This window comes from Lucilia cuprina, chromosome 5, assembly GCF_022045245.1.
Source record: "Lucilia cuprina isolate Lc7/37 chromosome 5, ASM2204524v1, whole genome shotgun sequence".
NCBI classification, from domain to species: domain Eukaryota; kingdom Metazoa; phylum Arthropoda; class Insecta; order Diptera; family Calliphoridae; genus Lucilia; species Lucilia cuprina.
In genome coordinates, this window is record NC_060953.1 from 63,626,616 (window position 1) to 63,645,380 (window position 18,765).

The window sequence follows — 18,765 nt, forward strand, 5'->3', positions numbered from 1 at the left end:
ATTTGAAATCTATCACTTAGGGCCAATTTTTAGGTAAAGGATTAGGGATTAATTTAAAATTAATCTTTATAGGTTGTTTTTGAATACTCAATCAGCTAATTTTGTTTGTTAGTTTAAGCTCCTAATGAAGGTGGTTTAAACTTGAGCAAGAAATGCAAAAGTATATAAAACTGACACCAAAAAAATAATAAAATTTTTATTAAAATAAACATTTAAATGTCTGATTTATTTATAAGTATAAATTTTGGGGACTTTACAAGATATTTTTATACCCACCATCAAAAAGATGGGGTATATTCATTTTGTAACACATCGAAATATACACAAAAGTATATGTATGCTGGGTCCTCATTAAATTCTAAGACGATCTAGCCATGTCTGTCCGTCCGTCTGTCTGTATGTTGAAAGCACGATAGAGTCCGATTGGAAAGAAAAAGTGCATATAAGTAAGTCTCATTTGAAGACATCAAATAGAGAATCGGTAGACCTCAAGATCTAACAGTTTTTTTAAACAACGAACTCATTTTAAACAAGTGACTTACAACTTGTGAGAAAAATACACGCAAAGATGTCAATTTTATCATGCTCATCCTGACTGTTCGGATTGTGATCAGACATCCATATTTGCGCTATCCTAGAATACTTCGCTATCTTAATTAGAGAAAATCGACATTTCCTGATTAACTTAGATGAATGTCGAGAGTTTTAACGTGAGCACCTGCCTGACGGCCCTATCTCACGGTGGTCTTTTTCATCCACTGGGTAGACTAGAGACGGTCAACCATGAGCCCCTGAATTATTCAATGAAGAACTCAGGTAGCAATTTTTGTCCGGTTCATGTACAAGCACTTTGTATAAATACTCGAGCTATCTAATCTCTTGCCATAGCAGCCCCGTTGCGGAATAAAAGGCAGCATAGAATCAAATCCCAATGCGAACACTCGTTTAAAGTCAACAGAAGGGAGTGACAAGTCCCAACATCAGGTGAAATCAATCTTCGGCAAAGCGGAAGGTGACCACTCTTATGATGTCATGAAAGATTGTATTATTCAAAATGCAATCTCCATCATCTAATGATCTATTCCAGTGCATTCCTTAACCTCTTTAAGCCCGCACAACCACACTACCGAGATTGCTCTGTTGTTTTGGCAACAACACCTAGAGACATATTTGGTAGTTCGAATACTCAACAAAATGGATCAGGATCCCTTTTTTATGAAACAATCAATGTAACAAAGGAATAATAAAAATTACCAAAGTCAATTTATTCCAATAATTGCCCCGACAAATATTCGCGCAGCATGTATCAATATATCCTGTTGAGATGGCAACAGCACCGAAGAACTTCCCCGAAGCGTAAAAAAGGCATACTAAATCAGTACTAATCTCCAATATATGGAGACTTTCCCGATCTTTCACCAATTTTGCCATCAGTTCTATTCCCATGATCGTAAAGATCGCTCTACGGGATGACAGCTAACCATTGAATACTGACCTGACAATTCACTACTACACGACCGGTAAGATATACCGATCGGATTAAGGAATCCAGCATATGCTGCTTTGTACACTGATCTGTTCGAAAAGAAAATTATCCAACCCATTAGGTATAGAATATATCAGTTCTTAAACCAACATTCTCTCCCCGCTATTTTGGGTATTTAACCACAGCCACTACGTGGATCCCGTAGGAACCTCAACCAACTGATCAGCCAGGACATAGTCCTGTTGGCAACTGGCCATCAGATTATATGGTACTCTGGTTAGACCTCATGCCAAATCATTTCGAGGCAAAGCCAAAGATACATTTGACATCACCAGTTTATAGTCCCGGCTGACTAGAGGTATTGGTAGCACCTCTTTACCCCGGCATTGCGATACACCATGATGGACATTTCATCATGGAAACATGCCCCGGGGGGTGGGGTGTGTGATTAACTTAGATGTCATAAAATGATTTAATAGATTTTTAGTCATCCGATATGTGATAACAATACCGCTGCTCGTCCATTCATTGATATATCTGCCTAAATAACGTTTCGCCAAGAGAACACATTTTAGGTCGTTGATTAAAAACTTTTTTCGTATAAAGCGAATGAGATGGATATATAATTTCAAGGGAATACCGCTACAAGAACTAGAGCCATTTAAACCAGTTAGACTTATATTACTAAACTAAAAGCTGTTTGCTTCATCATGCCTGAATTTTTTTTAAGTGTATTTATTTAGATGTTTTAAATATTTTTTGTTATTCAATTTTATATTTTTTCCAACAACTAATTAAAAATTCTATATTTATTTAATGGGAAATTTTACGAATTAATTTTATTTAACACCATCAAACATTTAAAACAATACAATACCTAGTAGAAATAATTATGATTCCTATAGACCAGAGTAGAACTGTAGAGCATTTGGAGAGGACAGTGAAACTTTGGAGCACTTTCTTTGTCACTTTCAGGCATTCATCAAAATTAGTTTCAAGTATCTTGGAAGTGATGTTATTTTGGAAATTCCTGACTAACACTGCTTGGAAAATTCTTAGGAAATAAAATAATTCAAGTGAAGAATTTTTGTTTATGAAAAAGAGTGTACAAGAGGACTGATATTGGCCTTTTAACATAACCTAACTCAATAAAGAATAATTAAAAATCTAGTTCGTGTTGAAGCAAGAGAACTCTTTGCTTATCTCTGCTGCATTTTGATACTAAATGAGTGTAAATAAAAAATAATTTTGAGAACTATTCATATCCCTAATATTATATCTAGAGGGTTGTGTTATTTTTTAAGTAAAATAAATAAAAATACTTATTTATTTGTTTAAATGTTAAGAGGCCACTCAAAATTGTTTAATTAAATTTAATGAAAACTAATTAACAAGACTTTTATTTAAAAGGTGATTATTTTGTTATGGTATTCACAGAATGGTTCATTATTTTTAATGAATTCATTTAATTGTCATAATTTATAATGGTTCGATTTTAAGATATAAATTTCCTTGAAGAAATAATTTGTGTATGATAGAAAGGGGACTATAAGCCACTTTTTTCTTGAAGCGGCCTCTAATTAAAACCACAATGCATATTTAAAATTTTTTTCTTGGTTCGTAGACTAAGATTGGTTTTAGTTTTATTTCTTATGATCTTCTCAATTCATATTAATGAAGACACTTTGTTCAACTTTTTCTTCACTTTATATACGCCAAGGGGACGGGGTAGTTTTAGTTAAATAAAAAAAAAAAAAACTACAAAAACACATTTTGCTGTTTAATACTTTGATTTTTTCTATATTTTAACTAAATTTTGTTTTACATCACAAGCATTACTTAAAATTGGTGAATGTGCCCCAGGGGCAGTTCTGGGGTTTAGTTGAAATTTGTTTCTTGCTTCAAATTATGTTATCGAAAAAACTATAATGTCTTAGTTAACTATTATTGGCATATTTTCACAGCTCTTAAAAAACTATTAATCACGTCTATCTGCCATCATATGTAAAGTTAATCTTTCAAACTTTCAGGTATGATAGATAATCGATAAACGAAAACAAAATTTGATAAAATCGATTACTCGCTTTTCAAATTACTCGGTATTAGCGGATGTGCCCCTATGGCGAATGATCCTTCTTCTACCCTATTTTTTTCGTAAGAATTCCGTAAAAGAAAACAAAATTTAATAATGTGACAAAATCGTTTACTCAGTTTTCAAGTTATTCGGTATTGACGGATGTGCCCCTATGGCAATGATCCTCCATCTACCTTTTTTTCGTAAGAGTTTTCTTCCAATGATAATTGAAATTGTAAACCGATAAATATTTTCATTTGAGAATTCCTTACTATCGTTCATACGTTCAGACAGACCAACGGAAATACATAGCTAAATCGTCCTAAAATCTAATAAGGACGCAAAATATTTATAAAACTATGGCAAATATTTTGATGTATTAAAAACATTAGAATAATTTTTGTTATATATCAAGATATCAGATCTTCAATATACAATTATATCTGACAATTATTCTATGGATTTGTAGAACCTTAATGAAAATAATTCAATACCAAATATTCCTATTAAAGTCATCACTTCATTAGGTTTTTCCCTCAGGCTTTGATTAATAGTTAAATAATTTTGCAACAACCTCACGTTTTACAATAAATATTATGTAATGTTTTAAAAGAAGATTTTTTTTTTTTTTTTTGTTAAAAACAAAATCTTTATAATAATTTCAAATAATTACCAACAACACGATATTAAATGCATTTAATTATAATTCTTAAAAAAAATATTTATTACACTAAATAAAATTGCTATCGATATGTATAAATGAAATATTAAACGATTAAATAATATATTTATTACATTTACATGTTGTTTACTTGACTAAACTAGAGATAAAAAAACAAATTTCTTTGAGTGTATTGTATGCATCATGCCATAAACTACGGATGTGCATGTTTGGCTCATAATGTTCAGTTTATATGATTTTTATCTAGACATCAACAATTCTATTAATTGACAATAAAATTTATTACAACAGCAATAGATTTCGAGTACAGGAGAGATGAGTGGGAGTGTTAAAAAAAAAATAGCGAGAGTAGATATATATGAAAACAGTGATGGGCATCTACAAACAACTAGATCGAATTCATAACTTAAATGTATGAAGTATCTAAGCATTATGTTTGATACAAAGAAAATTTATTACTTTTCAAGTTAATATTGTGTCCGAAAAAATTTCTCTTTTTGCCAACCACTGCATTTAACTTAAGGGGAATTTATTATTAATAATAACTAACTTGTATGAAAATACTCAATTATACACATGTAATCAAATTTATCTATTGTCATTATTACCACTCTAATATGACTCTGTTGGTTGTAAAAATTTATTTGCTATAAAATGATTTAATCGTTTATAATAGATTTATTTCGTTGGAGGGAAATAAAACAAATTGTGATTTTTGTTTGGCAAAATGTAACTAACCAATCGTTGTTTGCGATGAAAAATTAAGACATTTTTATGTGAAACTCGGCCAACCGGACTAGTCAATTCAACTGGTCGGCCGAGTTGATAATTATCTGTCTTCGGTGGGATCAAAATTGTTTAATCAATTATCAGTTGCTTAAACTCACAGATAGCAGGAAACCTACACTGATTCGTTTGAAGCAAATGAATATGCGATCAGACATAAAAGGGCAATATTCTATCATGACAACGCTCGGAAACATGTTGGAATAAATGCCCTTCAAAAACTAATTAGAATGTACTGATTAGGATGTTTTACATCATACGTTTAATAGTTTGATCGTATGTATATGAAAACTCTCCTGGCCTAGGCCTAGGTGTATTTCTTTGGATTTAATGTGTATACATCCCTTTTTCAAACTAACTAACAATATAATTACAGATCTGTTCATTGCTGTGAACCTTTAACGATTACAATAGATTCCTCTAAAGCGAGCGTTTTCCAAAAAAAAAATCTCTGAATATGCGGCCAGATATAAAAGCGCATAATCCATATTCAGCAATACCTAATAAAACTATTTTATAAGAACTTGTTTTAACACATCCACCTTACAGTCCAGACTTTATATCCCTTTACACTACTAGTGTTTTCGATCGATGAAGATCGCACACGCTCAGTTTATGTATCCAAATTCTCAAATCAAAACATTATTACAAATGACTTCTCTTTAAAATTGAAATTTATGTAATGAGTAACTATTCCAAATCTGACTAAATTTTACTCCCTCTTAACCCCTTTTAACTAGAGAGGTTCATGTTTGTTAGCACTACCGAGTAATTCTCCTCAATTCTGTGAAAACTGGACTAGAATATGAATTATTCCTAGAAGTCACAGAAAGGGAAAGATTTAAGTGGATTGGCATAAAGGGTTCGTTTGAACTCAGCTACGTACGATTGGGCTCGTTAAATCGACTTAGAAAGGGATGATCCACTGTGAAGTACAACTTCAACATAAGACTCACTTCTTTAGTTACCAATAGGGTTCTATATTTGAAACGAAAAGTCAACTTTTCGACTTTTTGCATTTAATTAAAAGTCGACTTTAAGACTTTTTGACTATAAGTATTTTATAAATAGACTATTTTAGAGTTTTTGTCTTTTTTCCACTTTTTTAAAATTTTCGACAATTTTTAACTTGTTTCTTTCGACTTTTTCCGACTTTTTGACTTTTTACGACTTTTCGACTTTGTTCGACTTTATTATTTTTCGACCTTTTTAACATATCGACTATTTTTGACTTTTTTCACAGACGACAGTCGAGTTATCGACTTTTTTAGAACAAAATAGTCGACTTCGACTTTTCGACAAAAAGTCGATTGTACGATTATTCGAAAGTCGATTTATAGAACCGTAGTTACCATTGTCATAGTTGCGTTCAATTCGAGTGAATTTGTGTTTGGTAAATATCTTATATACAAAAATTTTCGCAATTATTTATTTTAATTAATACAAAATTAAAACTTCCACACCAAAATAAAGAATCATCAAACATAAATCAATCGCATAAGTAAAACAACATTAGAAATAAATTTATTGTCAACCTAAAAACAAAGCAGATCTTTTAAACCCCAATGTCTACAATTGTACTAAATAAATGTCAACATTTAGGTCTCCTCCTAGGAGACATATATTTATTACAACATTTGTTTTAATTATTTAGTAAATATGCAGGTAAATAAATACATATATATATTATTTATCCTCTTATAAATTATTTTTTTACAACTATAGATGCATATGATTGAATTGTGGATGTAGCAGAGACGGGAATTTTTGTTCTATAGTACTTTTTTTAAGAATAATTTTCAAACTTCGAAACTATACATGTATTCCGCCCTTTATTGTCAATTACTAAATACAAAGATTATTTTGTAGACCTGTGTAATTAATTAGTCGTGTTACAGTGTTTCTTAAATATTGACAGTCAAAATTTCAATAACGTATGGTGCACTTCTTAACGTCTGACATGGCTAATTTTTATTCTAACTCTCGTACAACGTTGTCAGAAAAAGTTTTATCAGTACATTGTACAACAATAATCTGACAATCTATTACGTTGTCTTTGTTAAATAATTGTAAGATAATTGTCAGAGAATTTTTATCTCGCAACGTTACCGAAAAAACATTGGCAATACATTGTAAAGTAATAATCTGACAATCGTATAAACACATTGCTTTGCTACTGAAAGATAATTGCCAGTCGAAGTTTGAGTCTCAGAAGCTAAAAACGCGATTTTTGTCTTAAAACGTCAGAAAAAGTTTAATCTGTACATAGCACAGCAATAATCTGACAATAGTGTCAACCTATTACATTGCAATTGTTAAATGATTTTAAGATAATTGTCAGAAAATGTTTGTCTTGCAGCGTCGCCGGATAAAAACATTACAACAATCTGACAATCATGTAAACACATTACGTTGCCACTTTTAGATTTTTATAAGATAATTTCCAGCCGAAGTTTATTGTTGTTTGTGTTTTTATGCATTTAGCTTCAGCAGCTAAAATTTTAAGAAACTGCCAGATCATTATGATAATAAGTATCAGATCAATGTTTTTGTAAGTTTTGACATGAATGCAAAACTTTGCATTTAATGAAACAAATAAAAGTGTAGTAAAAGTGAAACAGCTGTCTAAGAACGGATCTGCCCACTTTTTCCGTACAACAATCTGACATCAGTGTGAAATGACTATTTTCGCGGACAGATACATTTAATGCTAAAGAATTATGTGGCTATGAATTGATTTTTGTTTGTACAATCGTTTAAACTTTGTAAGACCTGACAACCATGTATACTTAGCTTAATGGTGTGATAATAATATTTATACTCTACACCACTAAAATAGAGAGGGTTTTATACGTTTGTGCTGATGTTTGTAACACCCAAAAAAATATTTGTACTACCTACCCACCTTAAAGTATACCAATTGGCTCAAAATTGCTCTCTGAGTTGATTTAGCTATGTCCGTCTGTCTGTATATCTATGTAACGCTTGCGTGTACGCTACGGGTTGCAATTTTCAAGATAATTTGATGAAATTTGACACATATTCTTCTTTTGACCCAAGGACGAAAGCTGTTTAAGATCGATCAATTTTTTCGCCTAGCAACCATACAACAATACCGCCCGAATATGGTTTTTGGACTCATCATTACGTTTTATTATATCAACCAAAATTAACAAAGGAAACTACTAATTTGTGTTCTGATAAGGCCTCATTTGACCCTATTTGCCCCCATTCAAACTTCCCTTCAGAAAATGACTTGAAGGTCAAAATTCATTTATAAACACGAATTTTTTAAAAATTTAAGAAATATTGGGATTTATTTACTTTTATATAGAAATATCAAATAGTTGAAAGCTCAAATCAAAAACGCCAATTTCCAACCCTGTGCTGTAATCAAATGAAACAAAAAATTATATTTCTTTTATTTATTATTAAGTAATTATTCAAATTAATTACGAAATGATAGTAAATAAATGAATATGACTTTTGTTTTTATTTATTTAATTTTTTTACTATCAAAAAAAGTAGAACTATGATAATAATTTACTGAGGTGGTTTGTTTATTAGTTTTTTTATCGTTATTGTTTTAGCTCTTTTTTTATTATTAAATATATGTAAATAATCGTAAATGAAATACAATCAAACTAAATTATTTGAGGGTTTTAATTAATGATAAGAAACCATAATAAAATTGAAAATATAAAAAATGAATTGAAACAAACCGCAAAACTCTAGGAGATAAATTAAACGCCACTTATTAGATAGATTAGAAGAGTATGTGACGGATAATTGTGACATTTTGTAAACAAATTGATTGACGTTTTGGCTGTGAAATAAGAAAATTTTACAAAAAAAAAATTTGTATTAAAAACTTACAAAAGTAATTCTTTTTAAGCAAATTTATAAACAATTATTTAAAGAAAACAACGAGGATTAGGTGTAGCAGACAAGCACAAAAAAAAACTAAATTAAACCTAAGTGTATTTAATAATTGATAAGATATTAAAATAAATATGCATACATTTTTTAATTCAAAACTTTGACATTTCTGCCAACAACAATAACTGAGCAATTCGCCAGATATATAACTAGTCGGATACATTTAAACTAAAAAAAAACATTCAATAAATGGCATATCAGTTTTTTACTTCCCCAATATTGTTTCTCCGATTTAACTAATTCTGCTTAAAATTCCCAATGGTGTTTATGTTTTTTGGGGGAAAAAACTGTTGGCGTTTAAACAACTTAAAAAATAAACAATAAATTAAATTTTTTTTTATAATTTAATTTGTATTCAATTTATAGCCTCCCACTAAATATTTTTTTGTTATCTTGCTTCGTTTTGCAGTGCGTTTAAATTGGATCGTGTGAGATCGCCTAATAAAAATTTGAACACGTACCGAATTTTGTATTTTTTTTAATAAAAGTATAAAACATTATTTGTTTATTATTTTTTGGAGCGTTTAAATGCAATTTTAATTACTAGTTAAACAAAGAAACATCCAAGAAATTATAATTAGGAAAGACAAAAATAAAATATATTTCCTAAGAAATGCTTTAAATATAAATAGTTATTTTCAACCATGTGGTGAACCAAAATAGATTTCTTTACTTTAAATCGATGAGAGTTTAAATATTACAAAATTAGAAAATGTTTTCAGAAATCTTATTAACCATATGAAGTTGTGTGGTTATATGTTTATTTACACCTTTTAATCGACACGTATACCCATTAAGAGGGAATTCCCATTTAAAAATAAATTCGTTCAAATAATCTTATTCAATAGGTTTTTTATACTTTAGACCACTGTAGTGGGGAGGGTATTATGCGTTTGTGCTAATGTTTGTAACACCCAAGATATTGACCCTAAACTCAACTTAAAGCTCACTTTCTAAGTCGATTTAGCGATGTCCGTCTGTGTGTTCTTGTAAAGCTTGTGCGCACGCAGCAGGTGACAATTTTCAAAATAATTTGATGAAATTTGCACATATGTACTCTTATGTTGAAATCGGTCCATTATTTCGCCTAGCACCCATACAACCATACCCCCCGAATCGGACTTTTGGGCTCATAATTATGTTAAATGTTGTAGTATGTCAACAAGAGTCGGCATAACTTAGTTTTATAGAAGTTCAAATAATGATTGGATCTTGTTCTCCATACAAACTCCTCTTCAGAAAAAGACATCATGTTTAAAATTCACCAAAATATTCCAGAATGAAAAACACGTTAAATGCTTTATTATTTAAAAAGTAATAACTATTTTAAACATACTCACTGGTGTAGGGTATCATATGGTCGACCATGCCCGACTATACATTCATACTTGTTTTTATATCCATATTTTGGTGACTTGCTATACTCAGTGCACTTCGATACCTTAAAAACAATATTTTTGCACTTATTTTCTATGGGTAATATCACTTTCGTTAGTCCATTTAGTCTAAGACATATATATTTGGACTCTGGCTGTCGAAGTTTCTAAACTTACTACTTTTAACCCGTATTTATTGAACTTGAAACGATTTTCTGAAATTTTGTAAGATGGGAAGGTCTTTGGTCAAATGATGTCTGATCGTTACTAAAATCTGCAGTATAATTTTGACTTAAAGGAGTCGCAGTTTTTTGGAGTCTAAGTGCAAAAATTAATAATTGTCAATGACAGGTTTACATGGACGGATAGACACGCGAATATAGCTAATTGAATCATAAAAGGCTTCAGATTCGATTGATGACTCTGAAAATCTTAAAGATCTTTTGCTTTCTTCCCAAAAAAAAATCCAATCCTTTTCTTTCAGCTCTAGTCTCTTATCTCGCGCAAATTTTTTTTTAGGTTTAAATTTGCTAATTCCTAAGTTTTATCCTTTCAGCTCTAGTTCCGCTAGTTTTGCCCACGAATAATCTTTTAGCTTAATACTTAACAAATTGAAATTTGGAAGTGATCACAGATTTGTATCGTTTTTGCAATAACTCCTACAGTTTCCCCAGAAAATTAACTTTTCGGATTTCTCTAGAAAATTTACAGCTCTATCGGTGAAGAACTTCCAGAATTACAGCGGTTAAAAGTAGGACATTTTTGTCATACAGGATTTTATTTAAATGACTTTTCACCTATTGGTCTTAACAAAAATTGTCCAAAGAAGTTCAGGTAGCTATTTCTTTAGTCTTTCAAAAAAAAAAGGGTATAAACTAAGTTTTGACGATTTTTGTTGATATAATAGGTAATTTAACGTAATTATGAGCTCAAAGACTCTATTCGGGAGGTACGATTGTAGGGGGGGCTAAGCTAAAAAATGGACCGATTTCATCCATTTTCAATAGCGTTCATCCTTGGCCAAAAGAAGACAATGTTTTAAAATTCATCAAAGTATTTTAAAAATTGGCACAAATAAGTTTTATATGTAAGTATAAATAACACTGCAGATTTTCTTAATGATCGGCCCTTATTTGACTCTAGCCCCCATACATAGCCCCTTCAAAAAAATTGACTTGTAACCATTTGCATGAAACTCAACAAAACTAACTGTTATTTAAAAATATACCCTTTTTTCAAATTTAATGAGGTCCGGACCATGTTTGACCTATACTCCTATATGAAAGCCTCATTTAGAAAATTTAGTTTTTTATCAATAAATTTCTTAAATACTTTGAAATTAAGGTAAAATTCAACATAAAAGTTTCTTTATAAAAAATACAAATTTTAAAAATATACTAATGGTGTAGGTTATTATATGGTCGGCCATGCCCGACTATATTTGGTTTTTACAAGTGTTTTTGTTTTTTTACAAACTTTAATGCAGATTTCATTCAAATCTGAATATTTCGATATTTAAAGTTGGTTCACTTTTCACTAGGGAGATAGACTTATGAAGACCAGTTAAGCGGTTATTATTACATCAATATTGCGTTCTCCTCTCCGGAACGAACCGATTCGCAATCGGTCCATGATTGCCAACTCAGCAACAGCTGTATAAACCGGAAGTTTTTTCCCCAGAGAAGATCATTCATTTACAGCCAACCTGTTACAACAACATCAATATTATTTTGGGTTCATTATATTAATTTATAAAATATTTTAAAAAATTAAATTATCGGCAACAAAATGATTTCTTTGATATTAGAAATATTGACTTCTAAGAATTCCCGTCACTTGAAAATAAAGTTAATTTCTTGTTCTTTTGTATTACAACATCTTGACATATTATTTATATTTACCCACTCTCCTATAAATACTTAAATTAAAATGTTAAATTAAATATTTGACTCATCCAGGTCTATATTATTCTTATGTTTATGTTTGTCTGTCCATCTATGGATCATCAATCATTAATTTGACCGTATGTATTATTATGTATTAGAAAAATAAATAATCGTGAAAAGCATTATTATCTATGTACCTACATACATTTGGCAAATGCTATTTATGTCTAAAATGTCAATAGAATTGACGTTATTCCGGAGAAGAAAAAACTAGTAGTAGTAGTAGTAGAAAGCAGTTAGTTAGTAGTATTAGATAGACAGACATGTCCATAAACATTTATCAATTTTTTGTTTTTGTGTAATTTTTCTCTTATATTTTGTATTCAATTATATATATTATTGGTTGAAAATTAGTTTGATGTTATCCCAACTTCGTCACTTGGTATCAATTGTACTTATTTCATCATATCAATTGACTTTTTTATTGTCACTATAATTGTCATTAAAACTTTTTTTTCGTACTTTGTTTATTAATAGTCGATAATTAGACTTTATAAGTGTTTTTGTTGTTATTTGTAATATGGTCTTTACATTTAGTTTTTTTTTTCTTTTTTTGGGGTATGTTTGGGGAGTGACGTAGAAGTGACATCATGCAATAGCCACCCAAAATTAAGAATTTCTGGCAAAAATGTTTTCCGCTGTCAGTAACATTTTAATTCTGTCAGTTGCTTTCCTCAAAAAAAAAAAAAAAAAAAAACATAAACATTCATATATAAATTGTATTTGTTTTGCACAAAAATAAAAAGGCGAGATAAAGATAAATAAATAATAATATTACAATTATAATTCAATATATTTAATTGTAGACACATTGAACAGTGTAGTATAATGGGTAAAAGGTGGGAAAATATAAGATCATTTTCGTTTTTTTTTTAAATTAAATATATGAATTTTATAACGAAGGAATTCTATTCTATTTAGTGAGTACTCTCAAAGGCAATTTGGCTTTTTTAAAATGATCTCAGTAAAATTTAGACAATTTCTATGGTTTTCAGTGAAAACTAAACCGTCCAGAGACATGTACCAGGATTTCTTAGACTGTACTACATATTAAAGAGCGTAATAGGAGTTCGTCTACCTAATATGGTCTTGACGATCTTAGACACATCTAATCTTACATTGCCCAGGAAACTATAAAAATGGATCAAGATTTAGAAAATTTAACGTAATTATGAGCCCTAAGGCTCTATTCGGTAGGAACGATGTATGGGGGCTAGGCTATGTTGGATCGATTTCAACCATTTTCAATAGTGTTAATCCGTAAGAAGAGTATGTTCTAAATTTCATCAAAATATCTTGAAAATTGCTTGAGCATAAGCTTTAAATGGACATACATACACACAAACTGACATAGTTAAATCCATTCAGGAAGTTATTCTGAGCCGATTAGCTTATATAGGTGGTAGGTTGTAGGGTTCTATAAATCGACTTTCGAATAATCTAACAATCGACTTTTTGTCGAAAAAAGTCGAAGAGTTGAAGTCTACTATTTTGTTCCCAAAAAGTCGATAACTCGACTATCGTCTGTGAAAAAAAAGTCGAAAATAGTCGGAAGAAGTCGAAAAAAGACAAAAAAGTCAAACAGTCGAAAATAGTTGAAAATAAAAAATGTCGAAAATCGTCGACAATTCCGAAATAGTCGAAAAGTTGAAAATAATCAGAAAAATTAGAAAAATGTCAAAAATAGTCGAAAAGTCAAAAAAAGTCGAAAAATGTCGAAAATGGTCAAAAAGTCGGAAATAGTCAAAAAGTCGAAAATATTCGTAAAGTCGGAAAAAGTCAAAAATAGTTGAAAATAGTCGGAAGAAGTCGAAAATAGTCGAAAAGTTGAAAATAGTCGAAAATAGTCAATAAGTCAAAAATAGTCGAAAATTCTACTATTTACAAAATACTTAAAGTTGAAAAGTCTAAAAGTCTAAAAGTCGACTTTTAACTCACTGAAAAAAGTCGAAAAGTCAAAAATCGACTATGCATAAAATGCAAAAAGTTGAAATGTCGAAAAGTCGACTTTTACCTAAATGCAAAAAGTCGCCTTTTCTTATCAACTATAGAACCCTAGTAGGTTGTCTTTACAAATTGGCGGCGGCTAGGACATTTTTAGTCGGCGGCGGCTAATTTCATTCTGGTAATTTTTAGAGAAAATTTTATTATAAAGAAACATTTCTTAATATTAGCTTTTTACATTGAAAAGTATCTCTTTAAAAGTTATATAGAAGATGGTTATCAGATGGCAGCGGCGTGACTTACTAAGAGTTTAGTCTGCTTGTTTCTTTGCTTAGGAGACTTGAAAGTGGGTTTGGATGATTTTTAAGACTTTTGATTTTCTTAATCTCTTGTTGTTTCTTCTTTATATAACACGCTTCTCTTTTAATGCAAGTGATTTTGAATGATTTTGAAGCTTTTTTCAGAGACCTTCCGAAATACATCCCACTTACTTTTGGCTCTTGTAATATCTTGTTGTTGTAATTTCACTAGGCTTCACTAAAGATGCAAGTGGTTTTAGAATCTAAATCATCGAAATCATCCAAACTTTAGATGATTTTGAAGCTTTTTTCACAGACCTTTAGCAATTCATATCATCCTTACTTTTGGCTCTTGTTTTTTGTAATTTCTTCTCTATGTATCGTAATTTTTTTGTTATGGATTTGTTTTTGTTTGCAAAAATTTTATTTGAAAACAAATTTTATGACTTACAACGCTACAACTATACGACATCAATTGTGAATTGAACAATTTTATTGTATATGCAAAGTCTAACGTACAATGTTAGAGGGAACGATTTAAGCGATTTCCATAAAAAGGAATATAGCAGAATTCAACAAAGGGGTCTGGTGGCACTCTTTAACATTCCAAGTGACACATTATACCACTGTACACTGCAAGTGTAAACATATAGTTTTTATTTTTAGCAAAACTTTCGACAATTTTTTTATCAACAAAATAATTAATAAATATTTCATGTTAATTATGACAAGTACGACTATACGAAACAAAAAATAGGATAAGGAAACACTTCAATTTCCATTGAAATGGAAATTATGTAGATTTTGTGGTAGCAATGCTTCCTAGAACATGTAACCATGAGCTGTAGTAAAAGGTTAAACAGTAGAAGCAAAATAAATAAGAACATAATAAAATGTGATGGTGTGATGGTTAGTGTAGGAGTTTTGTAGGTGTGAACTCGATTTTTCAAACGAAAAATTATTTACATCATTAGGTATTTCTGAGAAGAACTAAGTATTTAATGAAATTGTATTTAAACTAAAATATTTAGCAATATTTGGGACTTTTTTAATAATATATCATATTTAAATTTATTTCTCGTGGGAATTTATAAAATTTATGAGGATTAAGATATGAAGAAATTGGAAAAAAAACTAGCAACACGTCAATTGTAGTTTTAGAACGTCATGAAGGACCAGCGTACAGTTTGTTATAAATTTGCCATTTGACCAGATTAGCTTATTTTGAATACTCTTTTAGAATTAAATCAACTGTTAACATATATGTGCATAAGTATATATTTTATAAACAATTTAGTTCAAGGTCATACATATATAACTTGTGTTTGTTTATCTCCAGCTGATTATTTAGTACAATTAAAACAAAAACTAGACACCAAGGAATTGACCGGTGTGGCAATAAAAAAAAACAGATAAACAAATTTAATTAAATTATAACAGTAAATTTATGAAGGATTTAAAAGAACAAAACAAATTATTAACATATATTTTTTTCTCTTCTTAACTTTGCAGAATATTTCATTTACGCGCTTAAATCCCATAACAGACATGTCTTTTTTAACGCTTAATCGTCTGCACATTATTATATTAGTTTATATATTTATATTTGTACCGGAAACATGGTCAAGATCCTCGACACTGGAAAAACACTATATACGTGGTGGCTTACATGCGCCTTGTTTCTTCTTTCACACCGTTAATGTTACAGATGATCAGAGATTTGATAATGGCTCCTATTTACACGATGGCATTCTAATACCTCATAAATATATAGCCGTATATAATTATATCTATACCGATCCGGTTACGACAGTTAAAGTTACACCTCATTTGCGTGGCTGTATTTGTAAAGTGAAGCCGTGTATTAATTTCTGTTGTCCTTTTGGTAAACTGTACAGTTCAAATGATTCGTCTTGCATTGATGCCCATGATCATTTTGAATGGCCGACAACGTTGAATATGACACTATCGGATGGTTCCTTGAAGACTGTAAATATATTTAAACAATATGCCATAGTGAATTTTCGACCTTGTAATCCCATGTATGCTTTGGAGCCACAAAGAGAACCGGATGATGCCTGGCAGATATTTGCGGTAAGTAGAAAGCATATTTTTAGAGATGAAAATAAATGCGTTTTAACACAAACTGTAATAGGTTTAGTTATAGACCCTGATTAATATTCTGGATACTAAGAAGATTTGGCTATATTAAGTCTATTTTAGATCTTAAGACAACAATGTCTTTAATAGAGAAAAAAGTTTCCAAAAAAGTTGGCTATAATAATGTTTGTTTAGGGACTTTTAAGTTCATAACCGAGTTTTAAATATTTGTATATCGAGAAAAACTAAAATCTGTGTAGAAATTTTTTTGAAAATCGGTCCATAATTGAACCACTAAATAATCCCTTTTATAATTAAATTCCGCAAAGTATGATTCTTATCTAGTTGTCTCAATTCCCTATAAAGGTTTATAAAAATTAATAATATCTTAGCTATGTCCGTCAGCTTCCGAGAAGTTTCCTATTTAAAATCAGATGTATTTTGTTCTATAAATAACTGAGATATGAGGTAAAACATCGGACAGCCATAATCATCTGTTGAAAATCACTTTGAGCTCGTATTACTATCGATATCATGGATCCTTATAGATAACGAAGTCCATTTAGCTAAGTCCATCTGATCCGAATCTTCAATAAAAAATAGGAATTCCGAGAAACATAGAAAATAAAATTCAATAGAAACTTGTTCTGTACGTAAAAACGTTATTCGAAATTTTTCCATATGGACCATAGTTGTTAATACCCTTTAAAGATTACTTCCCTAAATCGCAAATAACTCATCATTCCGTGTTTCCATATAAAATTCACTTCTGAAAATTACTTCAAAGCACAGATTTCTATAATCTTTCATCTATATTTTTACAGATGAAGGGTATTGAAAATTCTATATAGCCGAATATATCGCTCTCCATTACCTTTTTTCATAATATTACTAATTATACATTTTCTTCCTCCTAGAACGGTACAATTTTCCGTCACTATGATGAATCATATTTGGATAAACTGCAGTATTGCATGGTGCCCACTATGGGTAATGATACAAATGCTACATTCTACCTCAATCCTGCCAATTGTGATTTGAGTCCCGGCTATGGAACAATGAAAATAATAAATGCCTACGCTATGCTCTTCTCCATACCCTTTATGATATTGACCATTTTGGTGTATTTAGCCATACCGGAATTGCGCAATCAGCATGGCAAATCATTGGTCTGTTATTTATTTGGTCTTATAGTGGGCTATTCGATGTTGTGTCTGAATGCCTGGTCGGCGTATATAGATGTAATAGGTTTGCCCTGTAAAATTATAGGTAAAGTATATCATTTATAATTGGTGAAATTTGTATAAAAAAATTATGTAAATCTCTAGGTTACACGGCCTATTATTTCTTTATGGCGGCCTTCTTTTGGCTAAGTGTTATTAGTTTTGATTTATGGCATAATTTCCGAGGCACAAGAGGCATTAATCGTTTTCAGGAGAAGAAAAGATTTGCCATGTATTCGGTATATTCTTGGGGTATACCTATTATATTTCTTATAGGTACCTGGTTTATGCAAGAACGTGTGGATATACCATATGCCTGGAAGCCTGGTATTGGTGGGGGTGAATATTGCTGGATCAATAGTAAGTATAAATATATAACCTATAAAAAGTTGTCTAAATTTAAGAAATTTTTAATAAATATTTGCAGTGTTAACCTGGTCAGGTTTGGTATACTTTTTTGCACCCATTATGGGCATAATTGTGGCCAATATTATTATGTTTATCATGACAGCCATGAAAATCCATAAGGTGCAGCGAGAAATGGCACGTATTATGGCTCGTGAGGATAGTACGCGTAATTTAAGAAATGAAAAAGACAAGTACATATATTATTTAAATTAATATTTTTCCAAGTTATCTCTCAATTTTATCTGTTAAACATTTTCAGATTCGGTTTATTTTTACGTTTATTTTTGGTCATGGGTGTTACTTGGTCTTTGGAGATCGTCTCATATTTTGTGGGCGTTGACAAACCCTGGTCGAAAATCTTTTATGTGGCTGATATTTGTAATGCCATTCAAGGTTTCTTGATTTTCATGTTGTTTGTCATGAAAAAGAAGGTTAAACAATTGATTACTAATAGGTGAGTTTTTAACACAAGTACTTTTTCCGATTTGTGCCGTCCTATATT

General features: G+C 30.5%; 1 protein-coding gene across 6 annotated transcripts in view; it reads left to right on the plus strand.

Moving 5' to 3' along the window:
* Positions 1 to 18,765, plus strand: part of LOC111687769 (G-protein coupled receptor Mth2) — a 38,984-nt gene that overhangs the window by 17,023 nt on the left and 3,196 nt on the right. For all 6 annotated transcript variants that reach the window (XM_046952297.1, XM_046952298.1, XM_023450255.2 and 3 more), the window contains 5 exons: positions 16,045 to 16,626; positions 17,550 to 17,901; positions 17,961 to 18,215; positions 18,283 to 18,454; positions 18,523 to 18,717. In XM_046952297.1, coding sequence (XP_046808253.1) covers positions 16,081 to 16,626; positions 17,550 to 17,901; positions 17,961 to 18,215; positions 18,283 to 18,454; positions 18,523 to 18,717 — 1,520 coding nt within the window. In that variant the 5' untranslated portion in view covers positions 16,045 to 16,080. The remainder of the gene's footprint in view (positions 1 to 16,044; positions 16,627 to 17,549; positions 17,902 to 17,960; positions 18,216 to 18,282; positions 18,455 to 18,522; positions 18,718 to 18,765) is intronic.